At 30.8% G+C, this 19,072-nt stretch overlaps 1 protein-coding gene across 1 annotated transcript in view; it reads right to left on the bottom strand.

Moving 5' to 3' along the window:
• Nucleotides 1-19,072, bottom strand: part of LOC139491453 (epithelial cell-transforming sequence 2 oncogene-like) — a 78,576-nt gene that overhangs the window by 27,616 nt on the left and 31,888 nt on the right. Inside the window, exons 19-23 of the mRNA XM_071279155.1 lie at nucleotides 18,734-18,802; nucleotides 18,039-18,263; nucleotides 17,469-17,625; nucleotides 16,361-16,426; nucleotides 15,842-15,930 (exon numbers count right to left, since the gene is read on the bottom strand). Coding sequence (XP_071135256.1) covers nucleotides 15,842-15,930; nucleotides 16,361-16,426; nucleotides 17,469-17,625; nucleotides 18,039-18,263; nucleotides 18,734-18,802 — 606 coding nt within the window. The remainder of the gene's footprint in view (nucleotides 1-15,841; nucleotides 15,931-16,360; nucleotides 16,427-17,468; nucleotides 17,626-18,038; nucleotides 18,264-18,733; nucleotides 18,803-19,072) is intronic.

Genomic DNA, 19,072 nt, shown 5'->3' with positions numbered 1-19,072 from the left:
GGAGTTCAATGGTCTGTTTCGCGTCAGGTTCAGCTCTCAAATATAAACTTATAAAGAATAACATTTTACAAAGTATTTTGTAAAAATGACTACTGGCCAGGTCAGCTCTGATAAATCCAAAGCATTTCTCTGAATTCACCAGAACTCTTAGCATCTAAAGCCTTTCAAATTCAAGTAGAATTCAGAACCAATTTTATACTTTCAGATTGTAAAACAGACATAACTAAAATATTTTTGGCTTCATGGCCCTATTTTGATAAGTGACAAATTACAACATGCTAAGTATATCATCACTCAAAGTAGAAAGTACAGGAAAACAGGAAGTAGATGTCTAGCAGATGGAAATAGTCCCTACGTGTTACAACTCAGCACTGCCAAGCTAAGACTTATCTTCATGACATTCTTTTTCCAATAGTACTTGTTGAAATAAGACAAATAAGAATTTTTTACTGACTGGTACAAACTTTAATAGAGTTATCCTGAAATGAAAGGTGGTTCCTCAAAAGTATAGAAATTTCAAATCAACTGATAATATGTTACTAGTTTTCAAATAAATTGTTTATGTTCCTTCATTAAACCCTCTTAGGACTCCCCAGAGACCTTCATTACATAAGGACATTAAGATCACTTCTCTTTTTTCAAAGATTTTTTGTGTAGTCTATATATGCCTAAGTTTTGCTTATTGTTGAAGGCCATGCATTATAGGTCTGCAGTGATCTATAGTTGCTTGACATCCAGGTCATTTGATCTTTGGTGGAGTTGTCTTCTTGGCAATTAAATGATCAGAACTCTATATTCTTTATGTCTATTCCAATTTTCAGACTACAGCTTGATTTTTTAAATAAAAAATCTGGGAAAATGGTTTAAGTTTTACATCAGTCTGGTTTTACATTACGTGTGAAATTCATCCTATTTTAAAGAAAACAGATTAGAAAGTGACTTTTGAAGCAAAATTACATAGTTGTAGCATATAGACTTATTACAGTGTTGTGATTTCTAATGTAGTGAAGTAACAACAATCTTTGTGTAGCTTCACTTAGTATGTCGTAGATTAGTGAAGTGTACTGTAGAGTTAGAATAGCAAGCATCTAGCTATAGTCCTTTAACTAGTGATGAAGCTTCCGCAGCTAGAGTACTTTTAACAACTATTCTGATTTTCCTTGAAGGTCAAGAAATTGGGCATTTTTTTCCATTTTGTCCACATAGAAATATCACAGCAACAGTTATCCTTTAGTGTACTTTTAGACAGGTTTCAAGGTAAAACCAGCCTTTAGCTCAGTATATCAATTTATCAATGTCACGAAATTTATAGATTTAAGTTTAACAACCGGTCATGTAATAGTAACTTTAAAAAAAGTTTAATTTAAAAGATTTAAATGTCCAACGTCCTGTCAAAAGACCATTAAATTCCACATTTATTGTATGGACTGTAAATTGATCATATAATATAAAACTTCAAACTTTTGATCCAGTCCCACGATTTGCTGACTCATCAGAATTTAAATTAGATCAAAGCACTTCAACAAGGACTTTGAAATTTTAAATTTCAATGCAGTATTTAGCCTCAAAATTGATAATTTAAATTATAAGGAAGGATATAGGATAATATCATGGTACAATGAGGCATAATTTTGATTTTACATCATTCCAAACAGAAAAATGTTGAATAATCATAGAGCAGTGAAAAATGTTTCAAATAACTAGAATTTTTACTAGATGCTAAACCAATCTTTGACTCGGCCACAGGCCCATTAGTTCAGGCTTGTAATAATCTTCTCTTCAGGCCAATAGAATATAACTAATCTTTTTTTTTGTAAAAATCAGCTTCATGTCTGTAGATTCCTTATTATATCATTGAAGACAGTGATACACTGTTTTAAATCTGAGGAAATAATACGTAGAACTTCAAGGAAATATGTCTGAAAGGTTTCTTCAAGATAAATATCTTTCAAAAAAATGTTGAGTTATAAAAAAGGTAGCTTGACAGTTTACTAATATTTCTATTTATTTTCAAGGAAAAAGACCAAATGGGTTACACACATCCCTAGTAAATTTCAAATTTGTATAATTATTTTGCAATCATCATTAAATAACAAAATTGTATTCCTAAACACCTATTTTGGCAAAATAAAAGTGTCCCAGTTTTAGATAACTTAAAGGCGTAAAAACCTTTATGCTTCAAAAAGATGACACCTACTTATTATATTTGACCATAATAACTTTTCTTACATCACACATTCATTATAATTTAATTTGAATTAGTTTAAAGTTAGGACTTTTCAATTGTCATGTATCAAAGTGTCTTTAAATAACAGGGTCCCATTTCTCCATAATGAGATGGCCAATAAAAGTCTGACCTAAATTTCTGGAATTTCCTGTTATATAAGAGAAAGATAAAATGGACATTAATGGAATGTCCAGTTGTGCCCTATCTGTAGAGTGAAATCAAAATGATTTGTACATTATCAATGATTGAGCATATCTCAACTATAAAGGTCAAGGGCACTTTACACTGATTTCATTCAACTTTTTTTTTTAAGGGAGTTCGCTTCTCCGAGTTTCAAAGTAAGTAACTTTTCAAAATACTAGTTTGTATAGATAGGGGAATAATAAAGGAATCCAAAGAGCAAAAAAAATATATAGGTCACCGTGCTTGTTTTCGAGATAATAGCCATTGAAATTTTGGCGGGAAAATATTCTCTCTTGACTTTTCATAGCTTTATCATTGACAAGTTTAAGTTATCAAAAACTGTTAAAAAGTAAATAAAATTTTATAAGACTTTTACAGATGGCTTATCATTATACATATAAAAGATTTACAAAAAGAAAAATGGGGGTTACCGTCAAATTTTTCAAGGCATTCAAATGGATAAAACCAGACGATTCCTTAATCTGACAAAAAAATCTACAACATGATAAGCCAGCTTCCTTAAACCACAGAATGTAATTATATAAAGTTTAAAAGTCTGAGAAGATTTGGTATCCGCTGAGCTATCCACTATAGCATTCAAATGACACGCAAGAAACATATAGTGTCGTAACCTATGTAAGACTCCAAAATAACATGCCAAACCCATATGGTGTTGTAACCGATGAAAGACCTCCAAATGCCAAAAAGCGGATAAATTATAACATCAAAACCTGCTTCCCGTTTTATGACAAAACAAAATATGAAAGAAAGCAACCTAAACAATTGTACACCACCACCTTTTATCATTAATTAAAGATATCTTAATTTTCATTTACTTTTATGTTCACATGGCTTGAACATTAATATTTATGTTGTATAATAGATGATTTAAAACTGCAAAACTCATCCAATTTAAAACTGTAGCGTAACGGTACCCAAATTGCAACGAGTACCCAAATTGCACCTTTTTAGCAAAAATAGCAGCGGAAATCTTACAACATCTCCTAGAGACTAAACAATTTGTATTTTTATGTTTTGATACTATACATGTCTTTCAAAATAGGTAAATATATTTAGATATACACAAAACGTTCACAGTTTTTATCAACAGATGAAGTGTTTACTGAAAAAGCAAAATGTACTGAAACGTCGCCATACGACGTCATCAAAACGTCATCTTTTTAAAATTAGAAAATACAATATGTTTCAAGTATTCATTTCTTAAAGAAAGAACAGTAAGCATGGGCAAATATCCAATTGTTCAAAATATTTGAAAAAAATAAACAAAAGCTCTGTTATTCGACTTTTGACGATGAGAATTTAAGCATGGATGCAATTAGGGTACTCCTCATTACAGAATCATTGATGGTTTGGAGGTTAGTTCAGACCAATTTTTCTATGATTCCATATAAATTGAAAATCAAATTGATGTACCTATATAGTAAAGAAGGATACGGCTACAAAATAAACACAAAATTGAAACTTTTGTCTTAATCATAAAAAAACGTAGTTGAAAAAACTGTCAAAATTGGTGCAATTTGGGTACCGTCACGTTACATGTTTAAAGGAAATTAGATTTGTCAAAATTAAAAACTGGACGTGAATAACATGAACCTGAAAATTTGAGACAATTTTCTGACCACATACAATTCACTAACCAATCTTACAATATTAAAAAAGCATCATCATTATGCTTGAAAAGAAAATTTACATAACTTTTGACACCATAAAATCCACCCAGCCCTGAAAGCCTTATTGTATGGCCTTGCAGAAAGACTGGCTAATAACACATTAGTTCTAAACCATTAAAGAAATGTGATTACATATCTAATATCATATTACTAAAGTGTCAATCACACCCTCTGGTAGAAATAACAGGATTCTTAATTAAAGTTACATAACTCTCCTTATGAATGTGTTTGCTCTGGTTCCCTGCAGGGATCTGTTTACAACCTTCACAACACCTAATGGTCTCTAACCTTTACAGCTGATTAACAGATTCTGGACTTTAAAGATGATCAAAGATCAATTGAAGATATTCAAGGTCAATTGATCTTTGCAAAGTATACAACCCAAGGGGGGACATAAAAATCTTATTCATAAGAAAATGATTTTTTGATATACCTCTGGGTTTCCTTCATTAGATATATACATACAAAGATAACAGATTTATTATCTAACCTCTATCTTTGATAGGGGTATCTTTCATATGGTTCAGTGGAGGAAATTGGTTTTCAGAGAGAAAAATATTGAAATCAATTTCTTAGTTCAATAAATTATGACGATGCCCTGCAGGTAAACAATCACCTTTAATCTGTCAAATGTAAACTTAACAGCAAATATTTTTATTTTTAAATGAATTTGAGGCCTGTCCTTCACATAAGTTTGTTTTTAAAAAAGTTCATCTTAAAAAAGAAAAAAAAAGTACTTAACATGAGTTTTGTTATTTCGCTTTCAAATTATATCTATAAATTTCAATACTCATCTCATAAAAGTCACGTAAAATGTACAGAAGATGATCAGATTTTCAATTTACAAAGGAAAAAAAAGCTCTTTCTAAGTTTTTCTCCTTCTCTGGTTAAACAGATTAAATGTTATGGTTAACCCAAACAACACACTGTGAGTGTCAAGATGAAAAATGACAGCTATACATGTGTAGGTAAAATAACATATATAAATGGTTACAATTTCAACAGAGAGGTCTATTTCAAGTGAAATAATCTTAGTCAGCATCTTTCAAAAAGTTAAATGAATTGACAATTTATCTTGTTTATATCAGACTATATACTTTTACTTTTTAAATTAAAAAGTTCATACAAATTCTTCAAGTCCGTATGTACCAAACAAAAGAAAAGTCAATTTCACCAAAAAAAAATGTACGACTAATATTTATCGTAAGTAATTAGTACACTGAATTGTTCATGACATACAATCAATCTTAATCGTAAATCGTAAGTTTTTTTTGTGAAACCGATTCCTGATGTAGACAAAAATGGTCAATTAAATTTCTGTTTGTGATGTCATTTTTTAAAACTCCTACCAGGGTATTTGGTTTATACTTATGTCTGCCTTGAGGTTGTCTGAATGTATGAGCAATTTTTGAGTATCAATATGTAAGAGTCTGGACAATTTAAAACATATGAGCTAAAAACATTGTCCTTACTGACCTTTGTATAATAATACCTCATTGGATGAAGAAAACCCCTTTTGATTTTGAAGCCATTCAGCAAAGTTTAATGTCAGTTGAGAGTCTGAACTCAGGATAACACTTTTGTCTTTGGATGATGTCTTTCAAATCATTTAAAACTTCTGAAAACTAATTGCCTATAAATGTTCCTTTGAAAGGAAATTTCCCTTTCACTTTAGTTATATAAAACAGAAGAATTGGTATGATTGCCAATGAGAATCTCTTCCCAAGAATCGTCACAAGGTCAGTAGGTCAAAGGTGCCAAATTAATCGACTGAAATTTTGGTGAAAGATGGTGTTATTTTGCATCATATTTTGAGCCATCAATCAGATCATTCTTTTATGGATAAAGTGCCTCAGTGACAAAAACAACTCTGTTAAATCTCAGGCCAAGAAGCAAAAGGTCATATTTATATTCATTGTAACAATAATTCTAAAAAAAACACCACATATCTTATGACATCAAAACTAGAAAAAAGAACCTACACTATCTCGTTTTAAAAATGTTTCAAAATTGGAATCCAAATAACGTAACAGCTTAGAAATAACTGGAATTTGACCAGCTTAGGTATTACTCTGAAATTAAATTCACCTAGACATAATTAACTACAAAAATAAAATAGATACATACTAAAACAAGAATGTGTCCACAGTACACGGATGCCCCACTCGCACTATCATTTTCTATGTTTAGTGGACCGTGAAATTGGAATAAATTCTCTAATTTGGCTTTAAAATTAGAATGATCTTATCAAAGGGAACATGTATAATAAGTTTCAAGTTGATTGGACTTCTACTTTATCAAAAACTACCTTGACCAAAAACTTTAACCTGAAGCGGGACAGACGGACGAACGAACGAACGGACGAACAGACGGACGGACGAACGGACGCACAGACCAGAAAACATAATGCCCCTCTACTATCGTAGGTGGGGCATAAAAATCAAAATAAATTTCCATGTAAAATGAACAAAAAAATATCTTTCCTAACAAATATACACATAAATAAACCAAACAGTTAAAAAAACTAGATGTGACAAACTCTCTTTCCAAGACTATTTCATGATTTCATCACATAGATTTGTTTTCTGTCTGACAACTCTATAAGTAGTAAGCTCAATTTCCAACAGAACTGCCCATCCTCTGAGGTCAGTGTAAATCAATGTTAAACTCTCAGATCCATTAGAAAGTCAATTCCAATTCCTTGATGTCATTCTGGTTTATATTTATAGGGGGAATATGTGTTAAAACAATCTTGTAATCATTAACAGAAAGCTTCCTGACAGCTCTAAACTAATAAGAATTATATATAACATAGAGCAGTCATGTTTTCAAACAAATAATGCCAACACTGGTTATGGCTGATGCTGATGTAAACAAAAATGTTATCCGTCAAAACTTGTGACAAATGTCTACGATGTTGACTAGATTGGAAGTCAAATAGAAAGCAGAAGGGGTGTGTGCTTTAAAATTATATAAACCCCAGAGTTCTTGAAAAAGTGGTGGTTTGAGGGATGTGACCACCAAAATTTGCAAAGGACCGACATTTTGATTTTTTTGTTATTGAAATAGTAGTGAGGACCAGCACTTGTTCTTTAGGGACTACCAGATATAAAAAAAAACAAGAATGTGTCCTCAGTACACGAATGCCCCACTCGCACATCATTTTCTATGTTCAGTGGACCGTGAAATTAGGGTAAAATCTCTAATTTGGCATTAAAATTAGAAAGATCATATCATCGGGAACATGTGTACCAAGTTTGAAGTCGATTGGACTTCAACTTCATCAAAAACTACCTTGACCAAAAACTTTAACCTGAAGCGGGACAGACGGACGAACGAACGAACGGACGCACAGACCAGAAAACATAATGCCCCTCTACTATCGTAGGTGGGGCATAAAAATAGAACTCTGAAACCGTGTCTCGAGTGAGGAACCTTGTCATTGATTGTGTTTGTACATCTATGATTGGAGAAAAAAACCTTTCGATAGTCTATATTATTATCTTAATTGTTTTTGTCTTTCAGGGAATGTGGTATTGATGGCAGATCTTAATAGTCTCTCATAACTTTTTCTCTGTACTTTTCTAAACCAGAGAGGGGTCTGAGCTGCTAAATAACCATTCACAAAGGGACCATCTTCTAAGGGAACCATCTGCACAATTCAAATAAAACAATTTTAATTTACATTTGATAAATAATGTATTTGTTCTAAAAAGGTTCCATAACTTCTTCAGGCAAAGCTAGCCTTATGCAGATTTTAAACAAAACCATTATTGAAATTGCATTGAGTCCAAGTGCTATTCCATGTTTAACCAATAACTATCTCAATTCTCAGAAACATTGTCATCAAAATAGAAAACATCATACATTTACATCTTTGCACTTTTATTGTTGCATTGCATAATGTAATATACAGATCTACAGTTAATGTCACTGTATATAAGTTAAGGATGTAATTATAGGAGCATCTTCCCTAAGATCAAGCTTATTAATCGAGGGTCGTGTGAAATCTTGTCTATTATGAACAAAAACATGTTTTTCTTGGCACCCATTTTGCTAATGACACCAGGGTTAACCAACAATCACGTCATTCAACATTTTACTCATTTTTTGGCTAATTGTAAAAACAGAATAAACTTCATAATGCATATTGCATGTTCTTTTTCTGCAGCCATTGAAAGTACTGACAAACTAGTGTAACACTGAACAGACTGGATTCCTATTTTACATTTCAAGTTAAAGAGTTATTTCCCTTTTTTATAAGCATTGCCTGAAACTGTTGATGTTATTTTACCTTTTTATATTTCCAAAACTTCAACTCTACTGACCCTAGACCTTTGTTTTTGATGTATATCTTCATTAATATTTTTATATCTCTGCTTTAAAAATATTTAATGGCTTGCAAAAATTGAAGATATAATATATATATGGAGAGATATTTCATTGGCATACCATATCATTTTTTTACTTTTGAAAATCAAAACTTAACAAGTGGTTGTGAAAATGACAGCAAACCAGGTTTTTGATATATATTCATTTATGTCAATGTTAAAGCAATCAAGGGCCATAACTCCTAAAGGGTAAAAGGGAAATTTGATAAAATCAAGCTTGACCTTCAATTTGAAAAGCATAGGTTGAAAGCTTAAATTTTTGCATGGAAAAAAAAAGAAAGTGCCATTGTTAAATCCACTAATGATCATAAATCGTAAACAGCCAAAGTGAAAATCCTCAATGAAGAATTCCACCTCCATTTTGTCATCAGTAATAACAAAATTTGAAAAGCATTGATTGAACAGTTTCTAAATTATTGCATGGAAATAGCATGAGCCACCTGTCCACATAGCCAACATATAACCCCATACAAAATAATTGGACTTCACCAGAAAACCAGGTTCAAAAACTAATATAACTGCATTCAGACAGACAGGAAAGACATGAAATATTCATTACACAGTTCAGAGACAGAAATCCCATTTAAGTTCATGTTCCCTTTAGCATACCTATTTATCTTTAGAATAAGACATATTTCTTGACTACATCCATCCGTCAAGATAACATTGACCAGACACTCAAGTAGACCAATTTAAAATTATAATGACCTTAAGCATGCTAAAAAACACTTCAAACTTTGGGTTTATCTACCGAGTTTCTTACAGTTCATGTCTTAATTAAGCCTTGTCATGTCAAAATATTATTGAACCCGAGATAAAGGAAGGAGATCCTTGACGTCAGTATATACAACAAACAGAATCTTACTGTAGATAATTGTTATTGTTTGCATGGGAAGACATTTTTTGGTTGTTTGTAAACATCATAACTGCTTGCTTTATTCTGAGCCATCAATAAAAAAAAACAGATGATGCCAAATATTTGAACACCTGAATCACATGTATTTTTTGTTTATCTTTTATCAGAACTTTTCCCTATCAAATGTATATTTCCTTATCAAATATTTATTCGCCATGCATATATATTACATCAATAGTTTACTGTATTTGTATTTTGTTTCTTCGTTTAAACTTTTTTTCAAGGCCTCAGGTGAAATTTGCATATAACTCAATTGTTTAATTAGTTACTTAATATAAAAATAAGTTGATGTGATATGATTGCCAATGAGATAACTATCCACCAGAGACCAAATAAGTCGGTATAAGTTAGAATTATTATTATTACTTAAAATTAATTATTCCTTATGATAAAATGCTGTTTTCTAAAAAAAAATATGCTTTTAAGTCCAGGCACATATTGTGTTGCTAATTACTTAATGACCTTTTTGCTAATTAAATAATCTTTTTAAATCAAATAATTTTACAAATTCAACTACAGTGATGATTTAAAGTGCCTTGGGATTTCAATTAAAACATAATGATTTTGTTCCTGCATGTTTTGCCCTACATAAGCCTTAGCAGGTGAAAGTATTATTGAACACTAGGGATATATATATATATGATTTCTGATGCTACTTTAAAATAACCTTGTCCAGAACATAGACACATATATGTAGCAGTATTTTATGGGAAAGTATGCAATATAGTTTTGAAAACAAAGCTTCAGTGTCGATCAGTGTCACCTTTGGCATAATTTCATGAATGGCCTTAAATTTTTATTAAAAAAAAATTTAGCAAGTCATTTTTGTAAGGTTTTGATTAAAATTAAATTTGAGCAAACATGAATACCTTACTCAATATACCGTTTATTTAATAAATTCTCAAATGAAAATACCTTTATTCAATGATTTAAACAGAAAAAAGCTGCAATTAGTCAACTTTTCATTGAGATAGAAATATGCCTAAATAAAAAAAAAATCAGCTCAAATGGCCCATCTGGTTTTGTGACAGTAAATTGGCACATGGTAAAAAGTTATTTTTCAAACTTATCATCAAACTAGGATCTCATCAGCTTTTGTCTGGGTTTTTTCTGTAAAAGTAAAACCTATCCTCCCAATCTGAGAAGCCATAGTATTAACAGTAAATTATTGAAAATTTAACCCTGTATGTCAATTTATGCTGCTTAATACTATGAATTTCACAAATCCCGCAATTCTATTAATCAACTTTTAAAATGTTGATGTTAAGTTTAAATAAATCTTATTCCAAATCTATAATTTTACTGTCTAACTTTTTAAATTTAGTACTGCAATTCATCATTTCCAAATGACTTGTGAACATACATTACTGTCAATTTCAAGGCCAACACTTATATAAAACATACAAAACATAATATCAAGGATACCGGATGCATATTATGCACACTAAAGTGCATGTACAGATAAGTTATGACAACTCTTGCATGAAACCTATTAATAAATTATCAAAGACAAACGTGAAGTGCACTCAAATCTGCATATTTTATGGATAACCGATAACCAGATGTCTAGCCTTGGGGAAGTCCTGAAGGAAATTGCATCAGTTGTTAAAAAAAGATTTTTCCCTTAAGAGTTTTACTTATATATATATTTATGACAGGTGTATTTTTGACACAAATTATACCTAGTTGCCATACACAGAATAGGATCAGCTGATCCGGTGACTCACAAAGAAAAGATTTATATTGAATCAGCTGTTTGTCAATTTATTTTTAAAATGTTGATGTAAGCAGGTTTTATTGTAAATTTATCTCTTATAGTCTGGCAAAAAGAATCAATACTTCAATTACAAGAATCTCACAATACTTAGGGTCTTTTAAACCAGTTGTTAATAATTTATTTCCAGTCTACAAAAGTGCTTTGATATACCTTTTTTTAGAAGACATTGAATATGATGTCAATTTTCTTTGGATTTCTGTATCACAAGCGCAATGACAAAAGAACTTTAGATAAATGATTAAAAATTTATATGGTTTAATAATCTCTTATAAAAATCTGTCTGTTCTGAAATTTTAAGTAATTGTATACATGTACGTTTTTCCATTCATTAAAAATCATTGCAGAGGAGGGTAGATACAGTGGCAGATCAAAAGGGGGGATTAAACCCTTTTTTTGGGGACGATCCATGCATTTGATTGGGGACTTATAGTTGAACCCCCCTTTTATCAAAGGTTGGAGAAACTCCTTTTAAAAATAGCTGGATCTGCCACAGGGATACCACACCTGCACAAATATTATAACTGTTTTACAACCAGTATATGGTCATGTGTTAAATAAATATAATTATTGCATTGTGTATATATTTGTTTTGTTCCTCTCTTGGTAAAAATGTGCATTTCTTTAATAAATAAACATGTCTATATGTTAGACAAAATGTTAGTCTCACATTTAACTGTTCATGTATGGTAATGTATACATTTATATAAAAGTATACATGAACAGTTTATGGGTTCAATGAGTATATTTGATACTAAATCATATTGTTATACATGTATCTGTAATGTCAGTGTAATTTTGACAATCAAGGGGCCATAATTGGAGCAAAAAAAAATGCAATTTACCAAAAATGTAACTAAAAGCCTTCATTTTGTTATAATAATCATAATTTTGATCAGAGACTAGATATCACAAAATAATGGAAAAAAAAAGATTTAATTCTATTATGCAATAACAAGCAGTTCTTAAGGGAAGTCCATACAGTTTCACATTGTATTGTTATTTTTATGATTTTGAGATATGCTTAGTTTAAATTTTTTTAAAGCATTTAATAAAACATAGGTTGCCCTGCTTGTTTGGAGGTCATGGAAATTTCCCTGAATCATCTTTTGAAGAGTTTATACAGCTAGCGTTTTCAGTTATAAATCAGCCAAATTGGTTTTATTCAAATCTATGATAAATGTGCATTAGTGAAATATTAAATTACATGTCAGCAGTCTTGTTTCCTTTTCAAATCTGATAGAACATTCATATTTATACATGACAAAATAGGTTACATTTGTCAATCTTTATTGAGCAATTTTACAAGTTTCTTGAATTGCAAATTTTCTCATACTTTTTAATATATGAGTCACCTTTAATTGGTAATTTTGAAAAATGTATATAAAAAGCCAGTGTTAGCCTGCTTATTTAAGAGAAATCTTAAAATATTGTTATAAATATGTTCCAGGAAATTGAATTCCCCATTTGTAACCTGATGTTATGCTGGTAAAACCTTTTCCACATTTTACGTCTCCTGCATAATTCTAAAGGCAGGGCAGCATTCCTAAAATTCTTGAAAAAAAAAGGATTTTTTCCTGTATCATTTAAAAACTTTTGTATCTGATTCAATGGGTATTTTTATCCAGAAAATGTATAAAACATTTGCCACTGGACGTTAAGCAACCAACAATCAATCAATGGTTAAATCTGCACGATTATAGAATTTAAGATTGAAAGTCCTGTCATAAGATTAAGATATAAAGAAGTTATCATAAACAAAACCAGTAACGGAATGTAAGATTGAACATAATTTTAGCAAACTTTTTCAGTTTTTCAGTACTCTTAAGTTCCAATTTGATAAATGTTTGTAAAGTTTCCAAATCACAGATTTAGACACAACAAAGAAAACCTATTGGATATACATCCTTGAAATGTTTCCAAAATCCTCGTTTTTTTAATGCAAATATTTCAAATTTAATACTCTGCAACATCTTTCAACAGATTAGACAAACAAACTAATCTACAAAAAATTAGGAAATTCTTCCTTGATGAATACAAATTCTGACTCAAACACTCAAGACAAAAATCAATATAACGCTGATTCATCAAATTATGTAACAGCTTGGGACTCCAATTTCAATATTGGATGTCAGAATATTAAAATCTATAAATACCTGCTATGGAAAAGTTTTAACAAAAGTACAAAAAACACAACTTTGTAATCACAATAAATATGGTGAAAGGGAGGTAATTCATTTTGAAAAATTATGACAGCTATCATGAACTGCCTCCCATTAGACACTCTTTACAAATACTTCTGTTAAATTGATTGCATGTGTGAAGCTAACAATGCATTATTTGAATTGCACACCAAATTTTACATGCATCTTAATAGTTTTTGCTTAAGCGTGTTGATATGAAAAACTTTAAAGTTGAAGTGCAAATAAATTAAAATTTAATGCACATACTGCAACCATCTTTCAATTCTAGGGAAGACATGTTGTATATTTTATGTACTTAAGGGTCGTCTGGTATCACAGCAAGGTATGATTAATTATGCAACTCTTACATAATAGGAAGATATAACATTAGTTTTTACAAATTTATTTGAAAGCCTAAAAGATAATGTCGAAATCAATAAAAAGCTTTCAAATGTAAAACAATAAATAGAGATAAATCTTGGAAGCTAATTTATTTTTACTTTTAGTCAGCAATAACTGCTATCAGTTGGAAGGTTTTCAACTTTTTACAATTTTTGTATACCTCACATGGCGAATTAAACTATTTTAACAAACTGGAATATTGCCAAAGGCAAAAGTGTTCTTATAATAACTGTCAAGCTGATTTTTTAAAGTGCAAGTTTGGACTTGTTTATAAAGGGAAAACAGATGTGCAGAAAATTACCAATTTAAGAAGCAAATCAAAAATATGGAATTTTAATTTTTGAAAGACATTTTTAATTTACAATGGCAGTGGTAATATTATCAGACCTCATTTCAAATTTGTGGAAATAGTCACAGTAGATATGAAATCGTTAACTCCCCCCCTCCCCCCTTAATTTTTTTTACGAAATACTGACAAACTGATGTCTTTCTCTGACAACAAGAAGAATACGTGACCATATCGTGGGTCTAGGCGTGACATGGGATTGCTGATTTTTTGTAAGCATGACACGTGAAAGTCAAATTATTGTGGTGTGAAAACGGGAAATGAAGTCTAGGGGGACACAGGAAATAACCAAAAAATAAGATTTGCTTACGTACATAGTGTACATAGATCAGAACCCCCCAATGAGACCCCCAGTCCCCCATATCAAATTGTAATGTTCAATGAAATTGGAGTCTTAATTTTATGTTGATATGATTACAAATTCATGGTAAACTATACTAACAAAATTCAATACCAATGAAATCTGAGAATTTACCTGACTCACAATATCAAATTTCAATGTTCTGTGAACGATGATGCTATTTTGGCGGCTTATGCTGTAAGACAGTAAGAATGTAAGAAGTTTAAAGCCATAATGTTTATCTGTAAGAATATGAAAGAAGAATGTGACCAAGATCCTGCTCAAATGGGATGAATGGAAAGATTGAAAGGAAAGACAGAAGGATGTAAAGAAAAACACTCAAGGGTATTAATTAATGCGTCTGTTGCCTGGGGGTTAAAAATATATAAAATATAAATGCTGTTATCTGACAGAATACTGTATAATACTTGACAGATTTATATTTTTTTATTTTCAAATTCCAGGGGTAAAAAAATTGCCTTATCATTCCTTCTACTTAAATCAAATTTTTACAATTTTAGCCTCATGTCTGTGCAGTAAAAATGTAAATGGTAAACAAATGGAGGATCAAACTGAGAAGACAATTCTCAATTGTGATGTAATACTTGTACACATTTAAATGATATCAAGTCATTGAAAAGTACATATAACTTAAATTAACAAACTAAACCTGATTATTTTGTTCCTCTTTACCTTTAAAAAAAATGTTCAATATGAATATAGCAGAACTAGGGTATCAGTCACTTTTATTTAACAGGTCCTGCTGTATGCATGGTAACAGCCATTTGCAAACACTTATTTCAAACCAAGAAAAGAATGGGTTAATTTTCAGTTAAATAAAATAAATTTTTCATCATTCTAGGTCTAAATGAAGATCATGTATTCTATTTATAAAAACTTTGTTTACAGTAGGTTATATAGTGATTTATTGACAATTTGTTCAGAGGTAGCTGAGCTTGGAGAAAAAATCACCTCAGCACCTACATACAAGGCATATCTATCGTAAAATGAGTATAAACCATGGCATTGGGGTGCAGTGTTCAATTCTGACAAGGAAACATATTCAAAATTTGTTACAAATTGGATGAAAAATATAAATTCGGCACACTGAAACTTGCAACATACCTATGTTTGAAATAAGCTTGAGTATAAAATTGGTCTACATGATGAAATTAACGTCAGTTAAGCAATTGTAAACTAAAGTATTCTCAGATCGAATTATAATAATTAATTTGTCCATCAGCATGAAAACTTACTGGTATGAGTGCTTTTTCATATACCTGGAAACCCTCTGACCTTGTAATCAGACCATTTTGTTTTTTACAAGTTCTCTGATGTAAACCTGAATGTCTTAATACAGTAAAGATAAATCCTACTAAAATACTCACTTCAGTTCTGGTACTGATGACTTGACAGGAGGCTTATAGTGTGAAGCATCTAACTGTTTCAACAAATAACGATTAGACTCCAGTAAACTCTGAAAAGTGCAACTTGTTCTTTACTTGATGAAAAATAAACCAAATCAATTATACCAGAAAATTTTGAATATTTTCAGATTAAAAGAAATCCAAAGGCTTCCTTTCAACAGATTGTACTACTAACCTTGCAGATGATACAGGCTGTATGCTTATATTTTTTTGTTGGAATTTATTATGTGGGACATGGTCACTGATTGTAGGTTTTTTTTCGTTACATTACCAGCTCCCAGTTTGTTGAAATCGACCAAACTAATTCTTCAATCAGCAGTTTCTAAAAAAGTTCACATATTTTTTTTCTATTTATATATCATGCCAAATTTTTCATACTTATGTAGTCAATACAAAATAAATAAAATATATTTTTTAGACTCATCAAAATTTGAAATAATGGTTGCTGTAAATAATTTTTATAGTTAGTGACAAACTTACTGGTGTATTGAGTATAGATCTTTGTAACTGTATCATTTTCCTATCTCTTTCTAATCTAGTTTTACTCTGAAATACAACAAATGAAAAATAAACATAAACTTTACAGATGTTTTAAAGGTTTTTTTATTTTAATTTGATACACAAAAGTTACTCAGTTCTGAATACCTAACATCTTTGTATAGTTCTGTTTTTATATATCAATACACTGTGAAAGAGCTTTTCAAGAGTAGATTTTATTTTGGGAAAATTCACAAAACGTTTGCCATAAAAAGAAGAAGTAATTTTACTGATCTCAATTCAGTTCAGATATCATAATTTTTTCTCTCTATCATTTGTTATACCTGGTCTTGCACTCATACAATTTTGAGCACAATTATTGTACTCAGACTCATAAATGAACAAATCAATATACTGTATTTGGTGTTTTGAGCACAAATTTAATACTCTTGAGTACTGAGTAAAGTTTTGTTATTGACGGCCCTCATCTAGGAAACAAGAAATTTGGACACCACCAAACATTTTTATGCCCCATTTATGAACAATATGTTTTCTGGTCTGTGTGTCCATCTGTTCTTCCATTCAATCGTCTGTCGTCCCACTTCAGGTGTAAGTTTTTGGTTGAGGTATAAAAAAGAAGATGTGGTATGATTGCCAATGAGACAACTATCCACAAAAGACCAAAATGACACAGACATTAACAACTGTAGGTCACCGTACGGCCTTCAACAATGAGCAAAGCCCATACCGCATAGTCAGCTATAAAAGGCCCCGATAAGTTTTTGATGAAGTTGAAGTCCAATCAACTTGAAACTTAGTAAACAAGTTCCCTATCATATGATCTTTCTAATTTTAATGCCAAATTAGAGATTTTATCCCATTTTTACAGTCCACTGAACATAGAAAATGATAGTGCGGATGGGGCATCCTTGTACTTGGAACACATTCTTCTTTTTTTCTGATTATTTTTTTTTTTAATGTGTTGGCTGGTGATGGTGGCTCATATATTTTCTAGGGTGTTTGTCCCATTTTTTCTCTTATTTCTGCAATTAGTTTCTTTAAAAATAAAATGGCATGGAAACATACAATGGTTTCTGAAAATCAATATTACCTCTTGTATATGTTTGTTAAGAACTTTGAGGTACTGTATAGAATTGGCAAGATCAGCTCTATCCTGGTGACTCTTGGGTGTGTGACATTCAAACCAGCTTAACAAGGTCACATACTCCTGTATACGTCTCCCTGGTAACAGCAGCAGTTCCTGAAGGCTGTAGAAAATGCCAGAATTAAACATACATGCTCGATAGTTTAATATTTCTGTATATCTTACAAATATGCATCTGACTGCCAGATATACGAAAAGAACCTCAAAATCAAGTGCTGTATGGAATACAAGTCTTTTTCAGGGTCTGAAATATGCTATAATTTCAGGTTGAATGGTTGTATATAAAGATACCAGAATATCAGTAAATTTAAAGATCTATATATGTGGCATGAAACTTTTGTTATATGCATGGAACTTAAAATAGTATTATTTTTTTATTCTATGCTTAACATTTGGAGAGGTCAATAACTATTCATATGGATCTTTATTGTAAATTATAAGCAAATAATCTTTCAATTGAGAAAATACAAGCTCTATAATGAAACCTCAAGGATGACGCTATACAAGTCTACTTACGTCATCATTTTAAGTTCTGGGATCCTTTCATTATGTTTAAGGAAAGCTCTAAATGATGGCATGGTTTCTTTTGTCCTCTCTATACACTGTAAAATCACATCGTAATTGTTGACAAAGTTAGTATACAGTTTTAAATGTGTACAAAACTTGACAAAGATGTCTCCTAGACAAGAATTCATTGGATCCCAGTCACCTGTACGGTTCTTCAAATTTTCCACTAGTTCTCTAAGAAAATAAAGGAAAAAGTTTTATTATGAAACAAATGTTTTAAACATGAATGTTTAGAATTTTCAGATCTTAAAATCATACTAGCCTGAAGATTTTTTTATTATTGCAGGGAAACCTTGACTTATCAAAAAAAAAAATCCCTTTCTTAACAGAATTTTGTTCAAATTAGATACGTGTTTGGTTTTCAATGATATGACTGCATGCCCCAATATGCAAAAAATTTTCACTTTGAGGGACATATTGATAAAAATAGAAGTCCCTTAAACCTGAAGATTGTTATTTTTGATAGCAATTTTATACTATAATGCCTGTTTACATGTGCACAGATCATTGTTTATAATTGGTTAAAATACAGAAGATTTTGTCAACTTTCCCCAGATTTTATCTTTGCCCTATTTCAAGTGGAAATTTCAATTTCAGTACATTTATTTTCTTGATTATTAATTTCTGTAAAAATAGTGACTTACTTGCTAATATCACAGATCATCATTAAGTCTGTGAAAATAATCTGTACATTCTGATAACTGGCAATAGCTCTGTAAATAAACAAAAATAAAGTCAGGAAAATAACATAAACTGTCCTTTATAACAAAATGAGTTATAAGCTTAGATCTGTTAAAAATATTGATTCTGAACAAGAAAGACAGTAAAATACAATACATTTTGTTAACAGATTTGTTTTCTTGAAATATGAATGATATTTTTTTTGTTTTTTTTAAATAGCAGCTGAAAGGAGTAGGTAAGGGTCGATTTTGGCCTCAAATTTCAGGTTCATCTGACGAAAGATTTTGAACACTTTTTAAACA

The sequence above is a fragment of the Mytilus edulis genome, chromosome 10 (genome assembly GCF_963676685.1).
Source record: "Mytilus edulis chromosome 10, xbMytEdul2.2, whole genome shotgun sequence".
Classification (NCBI taxonomy): Eukaryota; Metazoa; Mollusca; class Bivalvia; order Mytilida; family Mytilidae; genus Mytilus; species Mytilus edulis.
Note: the sequence above shows the minus strand (reverse complement) of the source record. Positions and strands in the feature narration are given on the sequence as shown.